A 24,168-nucleotide genomic window follows, 5' to 3' on the forward strand; every position below is an offset into this window, starting at 1 on the left:
GCAAGTAGTTTTTCCTAATATAACTTTGGTCTGTTTTCACTAATATTTTTATGAGTGTGTTTTGTTTGTTTGTTTTAATACATACTACCTGGCTGGGGAGCTGCATTGCAAAATTCAGAGTGGATTTTGAAGGGTGGCTGAGTTTTGTTCTGGACATCTCAGTGACAAACCTGTTCTGGGATTGCAAATGTTTCTGCTTGTCTGAGTGCAAATCTCTAATGATGACCCCATTTCCCTTACAGGTTCCTACAGTGCCAGCCAAGGGGTGAACTGTATCCGTGAAGATGTTGCAGCCTACATTGAGCGACGGGATGGAGGCGTTCCTGCAGATCCAGAGAACATATACCTGACAACGGGAGCTAGCGACGGTATTGCTGTATGTTTTGTTTTTTAATATATTATCGTTCTTATGATAGTGCGTGTCAGGGGTTCAGGAGCAGAGGCAAGGGCAAGGGAGGAAACAGAGAGCGAAGGGGAGGAGGCAGAAGAAAAGATGAGTGATGACACACCTCCATCTGGGAGCGAAGAGACGGTTAGACGGAAGGTGGAAGGTTGGGCGCGCGCGCCAAGTTCAAATGCACAGGAAGGCGGCGCAGTAGGCAGCCCGGAAAGGGAGCCAGGTCCTAAAGCCCGGCGCAAGGAGACAGGAGGGGTCCGGGGGGTCAGCGTCAGAAGAATCCCGGAAGGAAGAGACCCAGGGGGGCAGAGGGACCCAGAGAAGAACAGTCAGGCGGAAAAGGTGGAGCAGGGCTAGGATATTAAGTTGGTGTACGAGGGGCGGAGATTCAGACGGAGCTTCGCCGGTCTAGCTACTAGACGTAGAGTTGCACGCAGCAGCTTGAGAATGGAAACTGTAACTCAATAAAGACTTTTACTTACTGACCGTTGGCTAGCGTGATCCTCTGTGAGCTAGGATCTTGAAGCAACCCTGACAGTGTGGTTCAGTGGTTAGTGTCAGACTAGGACCTGCGAGCCCAGGGTTCAAGTCCCCACTCAGCTATCAAGCTCCCTTGGTGACCTTGGGCCAGTCACAGTCTCTCAGCTTAACCTACCTCACAGAGTTGTTGTTGGGATTAAGTGGGAGGGGGAGAACCATTAACCCCACCTTCACCTCCTTGCAGCAAAGGTGGGATAAAACTGCAGTAAAATCATTATATTTATATTTATATCCCTTCTTTCCTCCAAGGAACTTGAGGTAGTATTTATGTTTTATCGTCATAACGTGATAAATAATAGGCTGAGACTGGCCTGAGGTCGCCCAGTGAGTTTCGTATTTGAACGCTGGTGGCCAGGGCCCTAGCCCAGAAGTGGAGAACCTCAGGCCCAGAGGCTGAGCGGGCTCTTTCAGGCCTCTGTTTTGCCCTCAGGCCTCATGCTCTCTCCCATCATGCCCTCCTCAAGTATTTTTTGCCTGGTTGGAATGCACTCTTGAACTCTGATGACGCCTCCTACTTCCCTGGACAGAGAGGGGTGTGTGAGTATGTGTAGACATTAGCCTACTGTACAAAGGAAAAATTTACATTCATTGCTCCACCCATTATTATTTTTTGCCTCGGTCCCTGCTCAGCACTGGTATGTGGCCCTGGAAGGTTGCCCAGAAGGAACTGCATCCCTCAGGCTTAAAAAGTTTCTCTGTCCTAGTCCAGTCTCCTAACACCTACACCCCACTAGCTCTAGACATTGAGACCCCAAGCTGGGTGTACTCTGGCTATATAAAATACAAACCTATTGCTTGGCATGAGCAGCATAGCCTGAGTGAATGTACTGTACATAAATCCCTAGATTCCTATAATGTTAGAGTTGGAAGGGACCACGAGGGCCATCTGGTCCAACCCCCTGCAATGCAGGAATCTTTTGCCCAAGGTGGGTTTCGAACCCATGGTGCTGAGATCAAGAGTCTCACGCTCTGCCGAGCTATACTTGGACAGCACACGTTCTGAGCTTCTGCAGGGTTTGAATATTTGTTTTGCAGTTGCCCAGAGAGAAAAGAGGAGATGAAGGGGGGAAGGGATACAGAAGCAGCCATACAAGGGATGAAATGGGCAAAGAAATAGTCCTAGTTTTGAAATTTCTAGCCGCGGCCTTCATATGGTGCAGAAGTGGACGGGCGTTCTTCTCTCTGTTTATGATCTCCCCCCCCCCCCCCATATTGCTTCAGTTCTTTGTCTCTCTGGCCCCAGGCATTTCAAAGGAATGAAAGGCTTCTATGTCAGGACCTGTTCATGTGGAAGCCCTGCTTGCAAGGTTTCTCTCCCTGAAAAACAAGATCACGGCCCTGCTTGTGTGTCAGTGGCCTGGCTTGATCTAACAACCAAAACAAGAACCGTTGGGGGGGGGGACTGATTTTGTTTGGCACATTGAGGGGGAAATTCCTTTATTCTGTAAACTAATGCTCTTCAACCTTGGGTCCCCCATCATTCCTGACCATTGCCTAAGCTGTCTGTGGGTGGTGTGAGTTGCATAGGGACCCATGGTTAAAGGACATAACGCATAGTTAAACATGGTGCAAGATCTCCTCCCCCAGACCTCGCCCCCTTCCCTCCCACTAACATTGGCAACCCAAGTGGGTGAAATAGTGCCAGTGCAATATTTGTTGACCTTCAGCAGGAAACCCACCTCGGCTTCAGTATCTATAGGGTGGCGTAGGTTTGCTGCAAATGGGGGGTCTGTCAATATGTAACTTTGAAATCCTACACTCCGTTCCCCCGCTCCCCCATCCCGCTTATACATTCAGGCATTTTGGCTGCCTTGCAAAAAAAACCTTAATGAAAATGCCATCGCCTGGCACAGTTTGGTATTGCAGCACCGTTGGGCCTGCAGTTTTATTGATTCACCCAGTGTTCTTGGCCTCTGGGTTGGCAGCGGATCGAGGTGGACTACTAGCTGCTTTTGTGAAGCATTGCCAGAAACGGCACACATCTCTGTACTTGGCCGCATTTGCTCCTTTTCTTCTTGGAGAAGCAGGAATCGCTTCTTTAGATTCATTATCCCTAAAAGCCTGCAATTAATCAAATTCAGCGGGAGCTCAGTGGTGGATCATTATTTTGGAGGGTTTGGCATGGCCTGTGCCCATCCAAGCCAGCAAGAGAGTTCAAGGGCTCACTCCAGCCAAGCAAAAACACCCCCAGGAGAGGGCAAAAGGAGGGTCAGCAAGGGGGGTGTGGTTTGGGGAGTGTTCCAAGGGCCAGATAGTATTTGGCCCCTGGGGCTGAGGTTCCCCCATCTCTGTTCTGTGTTCCAAATATAAAAAGAACCTGGTTGGATCAGACCAAAGTTCCACCTGTAACTTAGTGGGGGAGCATGTGCTTTGTAAGCAGAAGATCCCTGGTTCATTTACCAGGTGGGGCTGGGACAAACCCCTGTCTTAAATCCTGGAGGGCTGCTGAAAATTAGTGTAGACAACACCTAACTAGATGAACCACAGGGCTTATTATACTGCCCTTCCCCAAGCACTCTTGGTTTTTCAAACACCCTCAAGAAGAAATTTAAGCACTTTTTAGAAAAGCCTGCAAAATATTGTAATGTTGACGCTTTTATTTGTTTAGGGGAGAAATGAAACACAAACTTGTTAAATAACCTTTCCCTCCCCCTCCAGACTATTCTAAAGATCCTTGTCTCAGGGGGCGGAAGATCCCGAACTGGAGTGATGATCCCAATCCCCCAGTATCCCTTGTATTCAGCTGCTATATCGGAATTGGATGCCATTCAGATCAACTATTACCTTGACGAAGAGAACTGTTGGGCCCTAGACGTCAATGAACTACGCCGCTCCTTGAACGAAGCCAAAACATACTGCAATCCAAAGGTCCTCTGCATCATCAACCCTGGAAATCCCACAGGTTTGCAGAACTCTTCTTTGTCTTCATGCTGCAATTTTCCTTCTCTAATGACTTTTCACCCACCTGTCCATCAAGTGACATCAGTGGTGATGTTAGGCGATGGGCAGGAGGACAGCTTTTCATCCTGCCTTTGCTGCGTGCCAAAGCAGCAAAATTAAATCCCCGCTCATCAGCTCATGAGTGGGGGTTAAGACCCTTTGCAAAAGTCCCTTTGAAGCAGATGTGTGCTTCTCTTTTAATGGAGGGGAGGGGGGAGAAGCAAGGAGTCTGTCCTCCCCCATCACTTACTTAGAGAAGCATGGGGCTGCTTCAATGAGCATTTTTGCAAAGGGCTTTAAAACAGAACACACACACCCTTTATTTTTTCTTCTGGGTTTGAAAGATTACAGATTTATTGCTTACAGATTTTTATGAATCAGAGCTCTCTGTTTTCTCTCGCACCTCCTAATTTAGGTCAGGTTCAAAACAGAAAATGCATTGAAGATGTGATCCACTTTGCCTGGGAAGAGAAGTTGTTCCTTCTAGCTGATGAGGTAATAAAAGCATTAAATTGCAGGCCACATCTTTTACTTCGTTCATAAACAAAGAATACATGTGCCTTTTTCCGCTGGTTACAGGTTTATCAAGATAATGTCTACTCAGAGAGCTGTCAGTTTCACTCCTTCAAAAAGATCCTTTATGAGATGGGACCAGATTACTGTAACAATGTGGAGCTTGCTTCTTTTCATTCTACCTCTAAAGGATACATGGGCGAGTAAGTTTTCGTAGGGCCTCCTTCCCCCCCCCCCCCCATGACTGTGTCCTGGTTCTCGTATCTCAATAAACTGGAGCTTTGTTTCTCTAGTCCACCCAAACATGCTGACTCCCAGAGAGGAGTTTCTACCCACTTTGCTCCCTGCTGGGCTATTGAAGTCAGTGCAGGGTGGTGTCTTGCCAAATCAACTTCGCCCTCTTCTCATGACACTAGAATTTGGGGGGTATTCAATGAAGCCAAATGTTCAAAGATTCAGGGCAGACAAAAGAAAGTACTCCTTCACGCAGCTTCTTGGATGTTTCCCCCCACAAGAAGTAGTGATGGCCACCAACTGGCTGGGGTGACTATGTTCATCCTCCGCCGTTGAAGCCCCTGAATGTCAGTTGCTAGGAATCACAAGCAGGTGGCATGTGCTTCCTGGCACCCTTTCAGACTACAGTTCCCAGGATTCTTTGGGGCAGCCATGTGTGTTAAATGTATGGCGGTCTGCAGCTATGCACCTACATGTAAGGGACTTCACCTCCACCATCCCACTTTATTCTGTTTACTCTTCCCCCCCTATATTTTCAAAAAAGTAAATTGTGTTTTTATTTTTAAAAGGCTTGTCCATTTTACTGAGCTACAGTAAAAAAAAGAGAGAGAAATCATAACATCTTTGGCTGTACAGACACTGCTCCAGCTGCTTCATGACTGCCCATTAAAGATGCTAATGACCTCCACATACCAATTGACATCTGCTGTACTCTCCAGATGTTCCTGGGTTGCAGCTCCCATCATCCCTAGCCCATCAGCTGGGGCTTCTGGGAGTTGGAGTCCAACAGCATCCCAAGGGCAATGCATTGGGGGACACACACCCCTTTGGCTTGAGATTTGTCCCACTTGTGTTCTAAAATTCAACGCTTCCTTGAGGTTTTATACTAGTGGACTGATTATATTTTAAGATTTTTCTACCCTGCCTTTCAATCAAATAATGTTCAAGGTGTTGAGAAGCAACAGGTGGCATGTAATACACACAATGCTATCATTATCCTGAGAGTTTCAGAATGTGTTGTTTTTTCTCCTTTTCTGTTTTTCTATTCACTACCCCCACCCTCCTGACTCTCCTATTTTTCTCAGGTGTGGCTACAGAGGCGGCTACATGGAGGTGATTAACTTGCACCCAGATATTAAAGGGCAACTTGTGAAGCTTCTGTCAGTCCGCCTGTGTCCGCCAGTCTCAGGTCAAGCAGCCATGGATATTGTCGTGAATCCTCCTGTACCTGGGGAGGAATCGTATGCACAGTTCATCAAGGTGTGTGTGTGTCTACATCTACCTTGTGCAGTAATAACAAGAGAATCAGAATGACAAGCATGAGAGGGAAGCTAAAGTGATACCTGCATCTCCTGAATCCACACGCAGGTTCTTATATTCAGTGCTGAGATACACAACACTTCACCAAAGCTCCCTTTGCACACATCTGTCAAACTAAGGTGGTTTGTGTTGCTCGGCAGGGTGGGGTGGGAGGAGGATGACAGAAGGCCTAGGAAGTTTAGAAAGCGTAGGGCTGTGCTCAGAAGTTTTGAGAAGCACCACCCTAAGGAAGAGAGGAACTGCAGGGCAACACAAGCCATTTCTGTGGTACATAGTTCCTTTGCCTTTGGTGTGACGTTGCTGTGTGTTTCCCCTCAAATCAGGAAAAAGAGTCTGTCTTGAACAACCTCGCCAAAAAAGCCAAACTGACAGAAGACATGTTCAATCAAGTACCGGGGATCCACTGCAACCCTCTTCAGGGGGCTATGTATGCTTTTCCACGAATCTTCATCCCTTCCAAGGCCATCGAGGCAGCAAAGGTGAGACTTCTCCCCAACCGCTGCTAATACTTTTGCCTCAGCTGTACAATTGTTGCCATTCCAGTTTTGGAGGAGCCATTCTCCAGGCCAGGGGAGCTTTGATGCTTTTCTGGAGCTGCTGTACTGCTTTGGGGAGACATCAGTACTTTTTTTACAGGAGCTAAATTGAATTTTCCTGAAGCTCCATTACTCAACAGGGGTGGCGTGTCCTGGATTTGCAGGATCTCATCTTGGGTCATCTGTAGCATACTAGTATGATTATATTCCTATCCTTCGATATTGGTCCTTTGACAATCAATAATAATGTTTATGGAAACATCATGATGACCCCCCCCCCCCCGTCTGATTCATGTCTGTCAAACAGCTGTTAAAGAAACACAGGGACAAGTTGACAGTCCCTGGTGTGACCAACTTTAGCTTTGCCAGATAGATGAACAGATAAAAGTATTTGGAAGCATCCTTTTTTATAATGAAAGGAACGTAACTGCATAGATGGACTAGGTGGCTGCTGAGGTCTCTTCTAGCTCTATGATTCCATGAAAATAGGACTTGCTATTCACTCTCTAGTTTCTAATTATTACATCATTTTTATTTCTGCAGGTTCATAAAATGGCTCCCGACATGTTCTACTGTATGAAACTTCTGGAGGAAACAGGGATCTGTGTTGTTCCTGGAAGTGGCTTTGGCCAAAGAGAAGGCACTTACCACTTTAGGTACAGGGTTGACAAAGCATGCTGCAGTGTTAGCAGCTGAATTAAATTTTCCTTCTTTTTGATGACATGGTCTCCATGCTTCTAAAGGTCATTTTATAACACATTTTTTTCCCTGTTTCCCCAGGATGACCATTCTCCCTCCGGTAGAGAAGCTAAAGATCTTGCTGGAGAAAGTGAAAGACTTCCACATAAAGTTTCTCAAAGAGTACTCTTAAGCAAAATTAAGACTCTCTTCTACTCTTGCTCTCTCTTTCCAGAGTAAATCTGGGAAATCCAAACAAAGCTGTGAGGGGGAAATGTTCTTTGTCTTCTTTTAATCAATCAAATCCACACTAGAACGGCTAGAGCCCAGCTATGAAATTTGCGTACCTCCAGCCTGAGTGTGCACTGTTGCTTTAATTTCATGGAAAGAAATGGAAATAAGGGCAAGAATTGGGGGGGGGGGGGAGTGCAATTGTGTGCCTTGACTCAATTTTTATTTCTTCGCTTGTGTGGCTGGCTGGCCTGATGAAAAAAAAAGATAGGGAAATTCTTGGTGAGAATTATGGGAACTATTACTATTTCAAAACCCTACAAAATTTACCTTTGGTCTTAAATATAAAAGCAAAATTTAACTAAGCTGGCAATTGAGTGTCAATAAACACCCTTCGATAGATTAAAAAAAATCCCTTACCCTGTGTACTTTAACAAGGCATCCTCTTCTATCTTCCATATTTTAAAAGCTGCATGCTTCCAGTAAATTGGGTAGAATATGGTTTGTGTAAACTGTTGTGCGGTTCTCCTTGGCCTAAGCAAGGCTGCAACAGATACATTTTGTGGTAGATGTCCTGTTCAGACTCATCATTTGAGCACTATGCCATGCTGTGAGCATTAGGTATGTCATCCCTTTCTGTTTCAGGATTTAAGAAATGCCCCAAATTTATTCTCTGAGAACCCAGTGAATCCAGACTAGACTGCCCCAGCATGCGAACTGATGCCAGTCATGGTCTTTGTATGGAAAAGAATCACAAGTATGAGCTAAATAAATAAAATTGAGAGCCTATACGAGGGAGGCGTGGAACTGATATAATCAGGACACAGAACTATCCTCCTTTCATTTGGCTAGGTGCTGCTTTAGAATGTAGATATTGAGTAAATTAGCTAAGCAAAGGAGACGCTTCTCAGCTATAAATCGAAATGCGCCTCAGCATGGTAGCAAATAAATGCAAGATGCCGATACCAGAAGGAGCAATTTCCTATGTGCAAAATTATCTGCCAATTTTGTTCAACAACGTACGCTGCAAAAAAAGCATATTTTGATCACTGACCTATAATAATAAGGTCCAACGTTGAAGGAACGTGGAAACGTCACAGTGAGAAAGGGTCCAATCTGGTAGTATAATCTTGCCTAAATATTCAGCCCCCTCTCAGGGCTGCTATTTCAACCTGAACAGGCAACTGGAAGTTCTGTGAAAATCGCTATCCCATGGCTGTTTCTTTTGTTTCTAGCCTCAGAAAGACAGATTTTCTCCAAGGTATGTCACATGGGCTGAGTTTCTCTTCTAAGAAGTAGAAGTGAAAACGAGAGGGCAAGATGGCCAGTAGGCTATTTAGCATGGCTAACCAGAGTGGAGTGGACTGCCTGACTGCTATTATCACCCAGGTTCATGACACTTTGCTCTCCTACAGTAGATCTAAGAGTTTTCCGTGTTGGTCCAACTGGGCTTCATTTTACGATACAGTGTGAAAGTACCATTTCCTCCCCCATTACTCCATCTCAGTCTTGAACATAAATAGGGGTGCCAATTTCAATATTGGGGGAGCAGGTAAGCCCTGCCACACATAATCACATGATGCAGCGCATGCACATCGTTTGAATGGCAATGCCTAGCAACTTGTGGGGTGGACTGGCCCCCTCAAATATTTTATTGTGGGGGAGCAAAGGCCCCTCGGCCCCTAGGAGTTGGCTCCTGTGTACATAAACCTGGCTTAACTTTTTTGGGGGCTGCTGCTGTTGCTGACCCAAGTTTCCAGAATGGTCCAAGTGAACAAAGCAATTACGACTGCAGATTACCCTGCGTACTTGACTATATTGCTGAGTTGAATTCCAAAGGGGGAAACAAATGTATCTTACGGGTGGTGTTAATTCTAAATGGACACGTTGCCATCCAAGAGCAGCAGAAACGTCCTTTTTGCATTTTTGTCCCCTTAAACCTATCATTTTACTGACGATGGGGATATTAGAAAGCTGAATGAACAGAACACTCAGCTTGCTGGCGCAACTGCTTGGCACGGTTTCCTAAGCATTGATTACGTGAACTACTGAAAACTAACATGTTTCACTCTTGGAACACTGCAGTTTAAACAAAAAAACAAAGAAATTGCACTTTCCCTCCCTGAAATCTGGCTTCAGGCTCTCTGCTTGGGAAGGGCCGTCATTGAACATACAGTGCAAGAGAATTCTGTGCGCTACTCGTGATTACTATATATTTTTATATACTTTTCTAAGTTTTATTCCCCCATTGGGTTTGGGAAGGGTGGGAGGGGAGGGTAGTATTTGTAGTCTTAACAAGCCAGTGGGTTTTCTATTTACCTTGTGTTTACACCTAGTGTCCCTGAAAACGATGCAAGGTTTACATGTTTCTAAATAACTCTTTTTGCAGGGATGTTTTAAAAGGTTTGCTTTTTCCTCCCACACCTGTTGTTTTCTGCCTTTTTAAAAATGGGAGCAGGAATCCTTAGAGGTTTAGTTATTAAATCAAGGATGCTGACCTACCTTCCTTTGTGTTTTCTAAACACTGTTACGGTGCCTTTTGATTTCTGGTACGCCAAGGGAGAATGAATGGGTTTGTTGTTGTTTTTTCCTGCATCTTTTGAGAAATGGTACGATCCTTCCACATTGATTTGACACATTTGTAAGTACTGTGATGAGCTGCTAAAATTGAACTTGGTCATCCTTGGAATCTATTCCAGAGTGGACCTCAGTGGATGCAATTCCCAAGTAAACGATTTCGAGATTGCAGATGGAGAATGTTACTACACTGATTTTTTGTTCTCTCTTTTTAAAAAATGTACGTCCTTAATGAGTAAGGCAGTATCTAAACATTGTGATGCATGCTCGTAGGTTCACATTTCCTACAGGTGCTCCTCATGCTGTTCTTGGGATGACTTTTTAAACGTACCTACAACTTCGAAAAATTAAATAAAAGAATGGTTGGAAACTGTTTTGTCGTGGTTTCTATATTTTAATGAGTTTTCCAAAAGCCTTCTTTCTCACAGCTGACACTTAGGAACATAAGAAGCTAGCATATATAGAGTTAGAGAGTTGGTCTGATGCAGCAAGGCTCTTATAGATGAGGGTAAAATCTGCCACAGGTGTTTTTTTTTTAAAGCAACACAGCCCACTAGGATGCAAGGGAGAAAACGAGCAAAAATGGCCATCTAGATTGCCAAGCACCTTTCTGTCTCAGTCATTAGGCCAACAAAACTCTTGTAAAAAAAAAAAAAAAATTAGACACTGGCAAAACTACCCCGTGGTTGTGGCCCTAAACAGTTATTCTTGAGTAAACCCAACTGAATACAGCCATTTTTTCACATGCAACAATATCTACTCCAGTGCCTTTTAACAACTGTGAAATTCAGCAGGTGAAATCTATCACTGCACCACCATGCTGAGATATCTAGGAAAAAGTAGACATTAATGGAGGAAAATTAATCCAGGAATTGAGCCTCCCACTTTTTTTTTAAGCCAAGTCTGTTGTGAAAACACCCCTTCTTTCAATAAACTGGGAGAGCTAAATGCACCCACAAAGGAGCAGCTCCCTGCAGCTGATTCCTCCATCCCCAGGGCTAGATTTGGTTTCCTCAGGGAAAGAGCGTGCCTTGCACCTGCAATCAGCGCCCACCCCTTTCTCCAGGGTCCTAAGTGGGCGTGTCCACAGCCAGGGCGGGGAACTGCAATAAATCCACCGAGAGAGAGATGCTTTCTCCTTTCTGGGCTTTCCCGATTTGTAAGCTGGGAGCGAGACATGGCGCTAAGGAAACACCTGAACGAGGCGAAGAAGCGCAGCGCGGACTCCGGCGTGGAGTCGGATCGGAGCCTCTTGAGCAAGGAGCAGAGGGACCAGCGCATCAGTCTCTTTCTGCGGGATTTCCAGCACCAGGGTGAGGCCTCGGGATGGGGCGGGCAAAAAGGGTGGGCTGAGTGAGTAAATGTGAGCCAGCCTGGCGTAGCGGTAAGAGCCGCCTTTCTCAACCTTGGGTCCCCGGATTTCGTTGGACTACAACTCCCATCATCCCTAGCTAGTAGGGCCAGTGGTCAGGGATGATGGGAGTTGTAGTCCCAACAACATCTGGGACCCAAGGTTGAGAAAGGCTGGGGCAGGGTGCTGGGAGACACCAGGGTCCAAAGCCCTGCTCGATCACTGCCTTTCAGTGAGGATTAAGTGAGAAGGGGGAGAACCATGTATAAGCCACCTTGAGGTCCATGGAGGAAAAAGTGGTGCTTAAATAAATGAATCTTGAAGAAGTGGAGTGAAAAGCAAGGAGTGGGGCTTAGAAGAATAGAATCATAGAACTGGAGACTTGAAAGGGATCTCCAAGGGTCATCTAGTCCAACCCGCTGCAATGCATGAGTCTCAACACTCAGTCCCCCATCCATACCATTCTGGACCTTGCTTAGCTTTGTAAATGTGCTAGCAATTTTGTCTCCCAAAGGACAGAAATGCCTCAGTTCTAGCTGCTTCACTTGGTTATTAATTTCAGGGTCTTGCAGTGCTGTGTTTCTGCCAAGGGCCATATTGTCCAGTGGTTAGAGCATCTTTGTTGCATGCAGAATGTCCCAGGTCTAAACCTCTGGCTTCTGCAGGTAGACCTGGGAGAGAGAACACAGCCTGGAGAACTGCTGCCAGTCAGTGTAGACAATACTGAGATAGATAGACGAATGGACTGATACCGCATAAGGCAGCTTCCTCTGTCCTTCTCCCTTTCTCCAAGCAAAGGAAAACCTGCGAGATTTGAAGAAAGAGCTGGCTTCGCTTCTGCAGACAGCTGAGAAGGCATTCCAGGTGGAGCTGCTGGCCATGCCGGTGGTCATGAGAAAAATGAGGAGGGAAGACTTGATTGGTGAGGCTGCTATCCCAACCCCACTTACCTGCTGGGAGTAAGACTTGTTGAATTCAGACAGATATACTTCTGAGTAGACGTGGTTAGAATTGTGTTGAGTGAATTATCATGCAGATAGGTCCTCGTGACTTTGCTCAGCCACTTTCTCAATGGGGCTTGCTCCCAACTAAGTCCCCATCTGTACTATACAGTTAAAGCAGTATCACACCACTTTAGATAGTCAGGGCTTCCTCTAAAGAACTCTGGGAACTGTGGTTGGCTTAGGCTGCTCAGAGTGGGTAGGAGATGCCTATTTCCCTCTCAGAACTACAATTCCCAGAGTTCCCTTGGAAGAAGGATGGAGTGTTAAACCACTTTAAAATAGTAAAGGTAAAGGGACCCCTGACCATTAGGTCCAGTCGTGGCCGACTCTGGGGTTGCAGCGCTCATCTCGCTTTATTGGCTGAGGGAGCCGGCATACAGCTTCCGGGTCATGTGGCCAGCATGACTGAGACACTTCTGGCGAACCAGAGCAGAGCATGGAAACACCGTTTACCTTCCCACCGGAGTGGTACCTATTCATCTACTTGCACTCTGCCGTGCTTTCGAACTGCTAGGTTGGCAGGAGCAGGGACCGAGCAACAGGAGCTCACCCCATTGCGGGGATTCGAACCACCGACCTTCTGATCGGCAAGTCCTAGGCTCTGTGGTTTAACTACAATTCCCAGAGTTCCCTTGGAAGAAGGATGGACTGTTAAACCACTCTAAAATAGGTAGCCACTAATGTCAATTTTACCTTTGCACAGTAGGCTAGTTTCTGCACACACTCACACACCCATCTCTGCCCTCCACCCAGGCAAGCAGGAAGCACGATCAGAGTACAAGGAGGGTGCAAAGCAAGGGCAGTGAGGGATGTGTGGCCTAGGGAGACTCCTGAGTGCCAGGGATAGAGACCTGGAAGGCTGCATTTGGCCCCCATCATCTAATATATATTTTGAAAAGTGGTTTCTTGTTGTTTGTTGTGCATTCGGACACCTCTTAAGATATCCCAACCAAATTTTGCATGATGGATCCTGAGATCAAGGAGCTGGTTTTCATTTATGTTTGGATAAGATTGCTTGCCATTATGAATCGTGACTGAGCCTTTATAACCACACAGATTTTAACTGCTGAATTCACAACTACACAGTTTTTTGGTTACTTAAGACTACCTGCACAAAGTCAGATACAAGCCTGCTAATAAAACATAAGAAGAATGTGCTGGACCAGGCCAGTGGCCCATCGAGTCCAGAATCCTGTTCTCACAGTCAGGGCTGTCTTAAGCATATGCGGCGCTAGGGTGCAAAGATCTACCCGGCCCCTCCCCCCAGTTGCCCAGTCCCAGTGTGCAGGAGGGCGGAGACAGCCGGCCGCCTCAGTGTCTCGCTGGCTCGGTCGCTCCCGAACTCGCGGCGCAGGGCCGCCCGCAGCAGAAAAGCCCATCGCGGCGCTCCAACTTCCCTGGACTCAACTCTCAGGCCCCGGACTCTCGGCCTGGTGCCCCTGAGAGCGCATATGGATAAGCCGGCCCTGCTCACAGTGGCCAACCAAAAGCCTAAAGCCCCAAAGCAAGACCCAGGTGCAATTGCATTCTTCCCCAGTGCAATTGCATTCTTCTCAATAGTGCTCCTCAGCAGCTATATTCAGAGGCATAATGCCCCTGATATTGGAAGCAATATAAAGCCATTGTCTTGTACCTGTTGATGGCCCCTCTCCTCCACGAATTTGTCTAACTCCTTTGTAAAGCCACCTTAGTTGGTGGTCATCAACAAACACCATATCTTAACTATGTGCAATTTTAATACCTTCCTTTTACCCTTCCCAGTTCTTAGTACTTTTTCATGCAGCGCATTGTTAAACTGTGGGACTCCCTCCCACATGATAGCCACCAACTTAGATTAGGCAGATTTGTGGAGAAGAGTACTAATGGCTACCAGCCATTACAACTATGCGCTGCTTCCATGGTCAGAAGCATTAATGCTTCCTTATACCAGTTGCTGGAAACTACAGGAGGGAAGAGTGCTCTTGTGCTCGGGTCCCGCTTACAGGTATCTGGTTGGCTGCTGTGAGAACAGGATACTGGACTAGATGGGCCATTGGCCTGATCCAGCAGGCTCTTCTTGTGCTCATATTTTGCTCCAACCTTTATTTTATAAAGAATGTGTGATTGATAAGAAGCTAGTACCTTTGATTAATTGGCAACTGCCTTGGTATAATTGCCTGTCTCTGTACCACAGATCTTAAGGAAGAAGAAGCTGCCGCTGCCACAGTCATCGCCACTGCCATGGCAGTAAGTATGGCCAAGTAACATGGAAATGCTTTTTTAAAAAACCCAGTAACAGATCCTTATGCCTCTTGAGCAATGCTGCTCTCAGGTTGTGGCAGATTGGGGCAACTGCCCCAAAGCCTACAGTAGTGCAAAGTATTGCACTGCCCCCACTCCTCCTCCTTTTGTCCACCCCTTAATAAAAGGGATTCCTTTCTCAGAGCAAGGAATTCTGCGTGATATGACCCAGGAGAATGCAGGTGCCAGATCTGTGTCACCTTACCAGAATGCCTTATTTCGTAGGTGTAAGCCAGGCATGTCCAAAGTCTGTTTTGGGGGCCTAATTTGGCAGTTTGTTTCCTGGGGTAAAATCCTAAAAAAAACTCTCAACAACTTCAACCCTAAAAAAAGCTCAACAACTTTGGGGTAAAATCCTAACAAAAGCTCAACAACTTCAGTCCTTTAAAAAAAGGTCACGGCCCCTCACTTCATCAAATCTGGCCCTCATTGAAAAAAGTTTGGACACCACTGGAAGCGGTGAGAAAGCAGTTTTAAATAGTGGGTGGGAGAGGCACATTGGAGTAGAAGCCAGCCCCATTTGTCAAAGCTCTGGCAAGCTCTGGGTGGCCTGTGATATTTGTCCCAGGTCCTTTGGGGAATAAAACTGCTAGCACATTTGCAAAGCTAAGCAAGGTCCAGAATGGTTTCAAAGTGGATGGGAGGAGGCTTAGTGTTGATTTCTGCATTGCAGAGAGTTGAATTAGATGCCCCCCCCCCCCCTGGATCCCTTCCAACTCTACAATTCTATGATTCTAAGTAGATCATTGATAGAACATCTGCTTTGCATGCAGAAGGTCCCAGATTCAATTCCTGGCATCTCTTGGTAGGGCTGGGAAATATCTCCTGCCTGGTATCTTGGAGAACTGCTGTCAGTCAGTGCAGACAATACTGAGATAAATGGACCATTGGTCTGTCTCAGTATAAGTCAACTTCCCATGGGATGATGACTCTGCTCCAGAGGGAAGATTTTTCATAGGTGATTTCCACATGCCCCCGACTCCTGCCTCTTCTGACATTCTTCCATGTGTCCAACTCTTTGGTTCCAGCACCCAAACCCACGACAGAGATTCTGGCCTGATAATACCACCTCTTTCTCCCTCCTGTCCACAGAATGATTGCTGCGCAGCAGATATGCCAACTCCCAGACTAGTGAGGACCAACAGCAAACGAGGTGAGCTGACCTTCCAAGCTTAACATTGCTTGGAGGGAGGGTTGCCCAGTTTCACGCAAGGGAGATCGCTGCTGCTGCTTCTCAGTCCCTCTACAGCTGTGCCAAACCATGGTTTGGCTTAGCATATCCTCCAGATCAGGGCTTGTGGTTTATCTAACTACAGTAGTAGTAGCCAAGGTTTGTTTGGATCAAAATAAATCTGGGAACCTGGATGTGGAGGATATGCTAAGCCAAACCACAGCTTAGCTCTCAGATGGAGTAGCAGAGGAGAAACAAACTGGGTGCAGTCTCCTCTCTGGGAACATGCTAAACTATGGTTTGAGAATGTTCGTGCTTGGCCATGGTTTGACTTGCTGTTCCATGCCAAGCAGGTCAGTGTTCGATGGCAGTGATGCTGTCAGGGCTGGACTTTGGAGTAGACATCTGGGGCCCAAAATGCAGAAGAGCTGGCTTACCAGTTGGTATCTACTATCTACTCCAGCCTCCTGGACTAGATGCCTGTGGGAACAGACTCCCCACACAAGAGCATACTTTCCCTCCTGTTGTTTCCAATAACTGATATTCAGAAGCATTTACTGCCTCCGACCATGAAAACAGACTATAGCCATCATGGCTAGTAGCCTTCATTGCTAGTAGCCCTCAATAGCCCCACCTCCATGAATTTGTCCAATCCTCTTTTAAAGCCATTCACGTTGCTTGACTTCTCTGCCTCCTGTGGCATCGAGTTCCTTAATTTAACTATGCACTGCATGAATAAGTCTTTTCTCTTATCTTCCTCTGTGAATCTTCCAATATTCAGCTTAATAGGATGTCCACGACTTCTAGTGTGATGAAAGGAGACAATTTTTTCCCTTATCTGCTTTCTCCATGCCACTCATAATTTCATAAGCTTCTATCATGCTATCTCTTTTACCTAAACTAATAAAAACCCCAGTGCTGCCATTTCCCCTTGCAGTCGGATCGCTCCACATCCTTTTTGAGGTGAGGCGACCAGAACAGTACATAAAATTTCAGATGTGGTCACACCATAGATTTCTGGAATGGCATTATGCTATGAGCAGTCATTTTATTTCCATGGGCCCTTGGGAGTGTTCTTTCTTCCCCGTGGGACAGAAGAAGAGGAAAGTTCATGAGTGTGCAAAACCTGACGCTGTTTGTGTTGGCAAACGCTCCTGGGGGGACAGCAGACACCCCAGTACCTCCAAGCGTCTCCCAGTAAAGCATGTCTCTGGAATGGAGTGCCCCTCTGCGACACCTCTCATATGAAAAGTGCACACAAGTCTTCTGGCATCACAGAGCAAGAAGATAGAAACATCTGTAGATCTAAACCATGTTTTATTCACAATATACCGTATTTTTCGGCCCATAGGACGCACCTAGGTTTTTTTTTGGGGGGGGGGAATAAAGAAAAAAAATGTATTCCCCCCCCCCCAGGTGCGGGGCTGGGGCGGGGGAAGCCCGAGCTTCCCCCGACCCCACCCCCCAGAACAGGCTGCTATCCGCTAGCCGTGGGAGAGCCGCGCAACTCTCCCATGGCTAGCGGAGTGCTGCGCGAAGCCCAAAGCTTGGGGCGTGCTGAGCTCAGCGCGCCCCAAGCTTCTGGGTGCAGGCAAGCTCTCCGCTAGCCGTGGGAGAGCTGCGTCTCCCATGGCTAGCGAATAGCTTCCTGAAGCCTGGAGAGCGAGAGGGGTTGGTGCGCACCGACCCCCCTCGCTCTCCAGGCTTCAGCGAAAGCCTGCATTCGCCCCATAGGACGCACACACATTTCCCCTTCATTTTTGGAGGGGGAAAAGTGCGTCCTATAGGGCGAAGAATACGGTATACAGAGAATCCATAATCACGTCTGTGTTCTCCAAACTCTGGCAGAAACAGAAAGCATACAGCAAAAACGAAAGTATAGTCGAATAACACTCTCAGACGGAAGAGATAAGACAGTCTTCCATTCCCACACTCTTCTCAGACATCTCATGTGATTTATACTAATTACACTAGCCAGCATCGGCTTACGTAAAATCCTAACAGTTTGATCCAAGCCAAAGTATCCTGCCATAGCTTTGGAGAGACTGATGTAAGATGCATGCATAACATGCCTATAATAACCCTTGACCAAATTGCCCCTTCTAGTTAAGGTCACGACAATTGTGGAATACAAGGGAGAGGAAGAAGGGAGTGGAGCTCCGGCCAGGAAACTGTCTCGAAAGGTAAGTGGGGAATAGTATCCCATATGTGCTCATAGCAAATTCATTCTCTTAAGTGTGGATCCTTCTGTAGCCAAAACAGTACTATCCATGCACAAGAGGGAGACGTTAGGTGGCTCTGAGGAACCTGGAGGTTTGTGGATGTACCAAAAACACACACACAACAACTTAGATGGGGAAACCTTAAGAGGGTAGGGATGACCTGAAGATAGCTCAACGAGAACTGAGTACGCTGAACGCACATGCAATGCTGAGTGTCCTGGGAACAAAATTGAGGTTGGAAATGGAACGGAATATCCTGGGAAAGGGCTCAGCAGTCTAGAAACGTGCATGAGAGCACTCTCACTGTTTTGTTGCAGGTCCTATATGTAAGACACGCTACACTTTTTTGCTGATTCAAAGCTACCCTCTTTAGCAGTGTGGCCTAGAGAGTCCTTTGTCTCTGCAACCCTGGAAATGGAGTGATCCTGGTGAGGTTGAATGTTCAGTGGCCCCCAAGATTGGCAAAGGGCCCATTCCCCCAAGGTTCTCTGTGCAGTCAGCATCAACAGAAGTCAGCGTGAGAATTGTGTGTGCGTGGCAAGATCAGATCCCGTCAGGTGCTTGGGGTGGGGGCAGGCTCTACCTGAAATCCCTTGCCCCCCTCAGTTCTGACACTAGCACCAGGGCACAAAAGGTGTATATGCTGATCTTATGCAGCATTCTATGTGTGAGGTAGTGCATGTGAGCTGGGAAATGCTTTGTGTGACACACAGGGGTTATTCGCTGGCAGGAGGAAACAGACATACAAGTCCCACATTATTCAACATCCCATTGCCTATAAATCTGAAAAATTAGATTGCTGTTCCAAACAGTGGAGAATTGGGTGACTTTTAGGAATGCTAAACAACTTTGGTTTTTCCATGGAATATCCTTGTGGCCCTAATGCCCTGTTTTGCTGCTTAACACTCTTGCAGGCATTTAAGACAAATTCTCTGGCTTCCTTGGCTTCTGCCGTAAAGGGCAAGCAAGGGACTCCGTCCAGGTAAGAGTAACCCTATATTCTTAGTTACAGATGGGTAGCCGTGTGCTACTGGAAGGAATTTTTTTTGTTTTGACTATGGTTTTAAGGTCCTATATTCTTACTACATTGTTTTTGGTTCTTTTTGTGAGGCAGCGAAGTGCGTTGGCTTTCAAAGGAGCAGCTCTGCCTATGGCACAAGAGACCCTACGCCTATGCCATGGGTAGGCAAACTAAGGCTCAGGGGCCGGATCCGGCCCAATCGCCTTCTCAATCCGGCCCGTGGATGGTCCGGGAATCAAGGTCTGAGGGACAGTGGACCGGCCCCCTGCTGAAAAAGTTTGCTGACCCCTGCGCCATATCTAACACCCAGTAAACTTTGGTGCTGTCTAGCTAAAAACCAAGTTCTACATACAGTGGTACCTCGCAAGACGAATGCCTCGCAAGACGGAAAACTCGCAAGACGAAAGGGTTTTTTGTTTTTTGAGCTGCTTCGCAAGACGATTTTCCCTATGGGCTTGCTTCGCAAGACGGAAACGTCTTGCAAGTTTGTTTCCTTTTTCTTAACACCGTTAATACAGTTGCGACTTGACTTCGAGGAGCAACTCATAGAACGCGGTGTGGTAGCCTTTTTTGAGGTTTTTGAAGACTTTGGTAATTTTTGAAGCTTTTCCAAAACTTTTCCGACACCGTGCTTCGCAAGACGAAAAAAATCGCAAGACGACAAAACTCGCGGAACGAATCAATTTCGTCTTGCGAGGCACCACTGTATTTCAATGGGGGAGGCTGAAACGTGAAATCACTAGAGCTTTTAACTGGCTGGAAGCTGCTTCTGCTCCTTGTAAGTGATGGCTGTTGATGGCCAATGCCTACTGTTTTAAAAAGAGGCTTCATGAAGCTGCTTATGAAAATAGTCTTAGAAAAAGCAGGTTGCTAGTCCTCATGGTTGTACTAGGAAGCTTTTAAAAAAAACACCTGTCCATGTCCTCAGTCACGTAGCTCATGGCTGAGAAACCTCAGGCCTTGGGAACTGAATGTGGTTTTCCAGGCATCTCTGTCTGCTTGCATATTAGGTGGGTAGGACTTCTTGTCTCTAGTGCATTTCTGTCTTTTAAATCTGCTGGTAGCTGTTATGTGCTATTAGTTATTATTAGGGTGAGGAGCAGGTAATAAATAAGCAAATAAATAATAATGATAATATCTGCTATTATTATTATTATCATCAGTTAGTTATTATGTGCTATTCTTATCTGCTAGTAGTTATGATCAGTGCTTTCCCCCCCTAAAAAAATATTTAGGGGTACTCTCATTTTGATTCAAGATAATCACCACTTTATTGTTCAAATTGGGGGGGAAAAATACAGTAAATGGACAAAAGTACAAAGATTCACAAAATGTTTAGGGGTATGCGTATCCCTGTGTAACCCCAGAAAAAAGCATGGGTTATTATATCTGTTAATTGGGTTTATCTTGATGTTTAAATAGAATTTTGCCCCCTAATCATTCTGTTTTTGCTTTAAAATGTGGCATTACTTTGTACTTTTGATCTTTTTATAATGTTATGAACTACCTAAGAGAAGCATGAAGTGATCTACGGACTACACAGGGAAGTCTCCGCAGCTGCAACAGCTCCGCTCCTTGTGATCATTCTGTCTGCTATTTGACCTCTCCTTATAGAGAATTCTCATAGGAACAGGCATAGGAGGAACTGCTGCTGCAACCTTAAAATCCTGTAAATGCCCCCTGTGTCCCATCAGGTCTGCATACGCCACCCCAAACGGGAGAACCATTGAGCGATCCACCTCGATGCGGGAGAGGCCAGTGTCTGCTTCCAAGTGCATCTCGTTGGGCTCTAAAAGGCAAGCCATGCTGTTTTTAAGGATATAAATATTGTGGGACAACCAAGACTCAAACAGCCCAACCTACTTAAGTCCAATGAATGCATGAAGGGGTTAATACAATCAAGTAAGCTGTCCTGCCAGGTCTAGCTATGCCCCCTTTCCCTCACCTTGGGAAGAACTAGATAATCAAGCCTTTGTTCCCTTCCAGTCTACCTGAGAAGCTCAGTGTGGGAAGAGGTTTGAGCTGGTACTTCCTTTCCTCTGTCCCAAATCTCCCAACATTCAGTTTCATTGGATATTGCTAAATTGTAATGCATTATGAGAGAGAGAGAAAAACTTACCTCTGTCCACTTTCTATGCACCGTGTGCAATTCCATGCACCTCTGTCATGGCTCGTCTTACCTTTTCCTTAAAACTAACCTCCTCAAACATCGCCAAATGTCTGGACCCCTTCTTGCGTCATCTCCTCGGTCAGTTGTTTTGCCCTTTCCTGAACCGCCTTCCCTCTCCTCCACCCCCCTTCCCCACCCCTTTCTGGTGCCTAGATTTCCACAAAGGGGTCTCTCCAAAAGTGCATCTGCCTCAGAGAGAACGCAGGCGGTGACGCTCCGGAGTATGTCGATGCCCCACGAAAGCTCAGTTCCCTTTGTCAACATCCCTTTGTCTGATGGGAAGGTACTGTATCAGCCGAGGAGGGCTGTGAATCTTTGATTTGCAAATATAAATGCGTCCAGGTTGAGACACACATCCAAAAATTAAGGACGTCTCCCAAACCCCTTTCATTGCTGCTTCCAGCTGTGGAGGCAGAGCATAGCCACCAGGGCTAGGTAGCCACCAGTAGCCCTCTCTGCCACGAATTTGTCTAATCAACTTTTATAACCATCCAGTTTGGTGGCCATCGCTTCTTCCTGTGGGAGAGTGTTCCATAGTTCAACTGCGCTGCATGAAGAAGTCCTACGCCCTGACTCTTCCAACGTTCAGCTATATTGGATAACCATGAGTTCTAGTGTTAGGAAAGAGGGAGAGAAACTTTTCTCTGCCCACTTTCTCTATGTGACATGAAGCAATAACATGCGTGATGGTACAAACAACAACTCTCTGCTCTTGTTCAGACTCTCTGCTCAGCTGGCGATGACCTCCAGAACGTCAATGTGGAATTATTGAATGAGGACACCGTCCAGCATATCCACAGCCTTGTGGTAAGTGTGCAGAACAAATAAACCTTGGAAATGGCTGTGTCCCCGCAGGGGGGGCTGGCAGGGTTCGTCATAACATCGTTGTCAGCTGTGCCAATCTGCACTGTTCCTTCTCAGGTCTGAAAAATCCATGCAGGTAGTTCTCAGAAATACTTCTGTGTAAGGCATTCCTTGCATAGAATCTGGACTTTTGGTGGTTCAGAGGGATGCTTGGAGAGCTCCATCAATTGCCCATGCTTTTTTTTCTTTCCCCCCTTCCTTAGAACCAGTTGACAGTCCTTTGCGGAAAAGCAACCGTTAAGTGATGTTGATGGACTCCATAAACAACCTTTTTTCATTCTTGGATCTGAATATCCTTGGTTCCTTATGTTTAAATAGATAGGCTTTTTTTTTAAGTACTATTAAACTTGTTATTTCTCTATAGAGGCTTGCTGGCATTATTTCAGGGTGAATGGTGCTTGCTCTAAAAGAGTGCCATACATGGGCTATATGTTTGTTGTGCCCCATAGTTCAGATATAAAGGAGTTTGGATTTGATATCCCGCTTTATCACTACCCTAAGGAGTCTCCAAGTGGCTAACATTCTCCTTTCCCTTCCTCCCCCATAACAAACACTCTGTGAGGTGAGTGAGGCTGAGACTTCAGAGAAGTGTGACTAGCCCAAGGTCACCCAGCAGCTGCATGTGAAGCAGTGGGGAATCGAACCCGGTTCACCAGATTACAAGTCCACCACTCTTAACCACTACACCACACTGGCTCCCTTGCTGCATCCATATCTATTGGAGTGCCCTGATCCAAAGCATATTTAAACCCAGATGTCACTAGACCAAGTTGGAGGATGTGGTGGTAGGGTACTTTCCTGTGGTCTGGTTCTACATTGTTCCATAAATATATGACCAGGGCTTAATTGGAGACCATGATCCTATATGGAAGCCAGTGGAGCTTCCTTCTAAAGTGTATTGTCTCCTCATCTGCTGAAAGTTCTACTTCAGTGAGGGATGGGGCCCCTGTGTGGTCCTCCAGAGACAGTTGGGACTCCAACTCCCATCAGAGCCAGCCAGCAGAGCACCATGTGAAGCCATCAACAGCTAGAGGTACAACCTTTTGTCTGTTCCAAATCTTCCACCATTCAGCTTCATTGACGGTCACTGAATTCCAGTGTAAAGAGATGGAGACAAAAGCTTCCCTCTATCCACTTTCTCCACACATTGCCTGATCTTGCATGGCTCTATTGTGTCGCCTTTAACACCAACCTTACGACATCCAGTGTTGTAGTTTGTTTTTGCACCTGGACCAGTGATCTAACTCGCAGCAAGCTCCTAGCTAACAGCAGATGCCGTGTTGCTCCCTGCATTAAGTTAAGGCTGTCTAAAAACAGTCTGGCTGAACTAAAATGGCTGGAGAAATATTCCAGCAGTGTAGCCTGGATGGTTTCCAAGAACCTAATGGAAGTTTTGCAGCAGGGATATTCCCATGTTAAGTCCTGCTTTTAGAATAGGATTTTACTGCTTGTAGCCCTAGGCCTCTTGCAACTAAGTCAGTGCTGTGGCTGTCTTACAATTGAAACCATGGGTGGCTTGCCAGTTGTTGGACTGCAACTGCTGACCACTGACATAGTAGCTAGGTTCAACTTCTGGAGGACCACCCATCCCCATTGTAAGAGCTATCATCAGGGAGCAAAGCAATAAACACAGGGTTTGCAGGCAAAGAGAGAGAGCGAGCAAGTTATGTTTTAACTTGAAAGTTAGTGGGTCAGAAGTAGCTAAACTCCAGTGGAAACTAACATACTTTAAATTGTGGCTAGTATTTGACTAATGGGTTTTGCGGGGGGGAGCGAGATCAGGCAAGTCGTAGCTCAAGGGGTGCTTGCTGGCTGGGAAAAACTTTCCCAGATCTTCAGCAGTGTTGACCTTAGTTGAGTTTTTTCTCCAATGCTCCCTTGGAGTTTGACTCAAAGCCTTGTAGAATCATACTTAGGCTGACCTAGTATCTGTTGAACTAATATTGTGACTACTGCACATAAAAATGGGTCAATCATTTTCCTCGGATTGAAGATGTTGTAGTTAAATACTCAGCAAAATAAAATGTGCAGACATCCTTTGGTTTTCTTTTTTGCTGGGCTGCCAGATGTGTAAAAGTTGTAGGAATCACAAAAGACATTGGCAACTGTTGGTATCTTC

The 24,168-nt window shown here is 46.2% G+C and overlaps 2 protein-coding genes across 2 annotated transcripts in view; both read left to right on the forward strand.

Moving 5' to 3' along the window:
* The window catches only part of GPT2 (glutamic--pyruvic transaminase 2), a 27,972-nt gene extending 17,633 nt beyond the window's left edge, over window positions 1-10,339 (forward strand). The window contains exons 4-11 of the mRNA XM_028740235.2: window positions 243-376; window positions 3,596-3,839; window positions 4,293-4,372; window positions 4,457-4,593; window positions 5,710-5,884; window positions 6,268-6,423; window positions 7,024-7,136; window positions 7,261-10,339. Of these exons, the coding sequence (XP_028596068.1) occupies window positions 243-376; window positions 3,596-3,839; window positions 4,293-4,372; window positions 4,457-4,593; window positions 5,710-5,884; window positions 6,268-6,423; window positions 7,024-7,136; window positions 7,261-7,351 (1,130 nt within the window). The 3' untranslated portion in view covers window positions 7,352-10,339. The remainder of the gene's footprint in view (window positions 1-242; window positions 377-3,595; window positions 3,840-4,292; window positions 4,373-4,456; window positions 4,594-5,709; window positions 5,885-6,267; window positions 6,424-7,023; window positions 7,137-7,260) is intronic.
* Window positions 10,340-10,393: 54 nt separating this feature from the next.
* Window positions 10,394-22,410, forward strand: LOC114602249 (borealin-2-like). The gene is made up of 10 exons (XM_028740234.2): window positions 10,394-11,279; window positions 12,111-12,239; window positions 14,495-14,547; window positions 15,694-15,754; window positions 17,879-17,955; window positions 18,909-18,976; window positions 20,710-20,811; window positions 21,339-21,468; window positions 21,906-21,992; window positions 22,253-22,410. The coding sequence occupies exons 1-10, from the start codon at window positions 11,144-11,146 to the stop codon at window positions 22,292-22,294; spliced, it is 885 nt and encodes a 294-aa protein (XP_028596067.2). The 5' UTR covers window positions 10,394-11,143; the 3' UTR covers window positions 22,295-22,410.
* Window positions 22,411-24,168: the final 1,758 nt, after the last annotated feature.

Source organism: Podarcis muralis, chromosome 7, assembly GCF_964188315.1.
Source record: "Podarcis muralis chromosome 7, rPodMur119.hap1.1, whole genome shotgun sequence".
NCBI lineage: Eukaryota > Metazoa > Chordata > Lepidosauria > Squamata > Lacertidae > Podarcis > Podarcis muralis.

Bases quoted from the DNA above. Each gene is read 5' to 3' on its own strand.
- LOC114602249 (XM_028740234.2), top strand. From the start codon at position 11,144: ATGGCGCTAAGGAAACACCTGAACGAGGCGAAGAAGCGCAGCGCGGAC. The intron at 11,280-12,110 runs GTGAGGCCTCGG...CCTTTCTCCAAG, and splicing joins GCGGGATTTCCAGCACCAGG to CAAAGGAAAACCTGCGAGAT. The intron at 14,548-15,693 runs GTAAGTATGGCC...TCCTGTCCACAG, and splicing joins TCATCGCCACTGCCATGGCA to AATGATTGCTGCGCAGCAGA.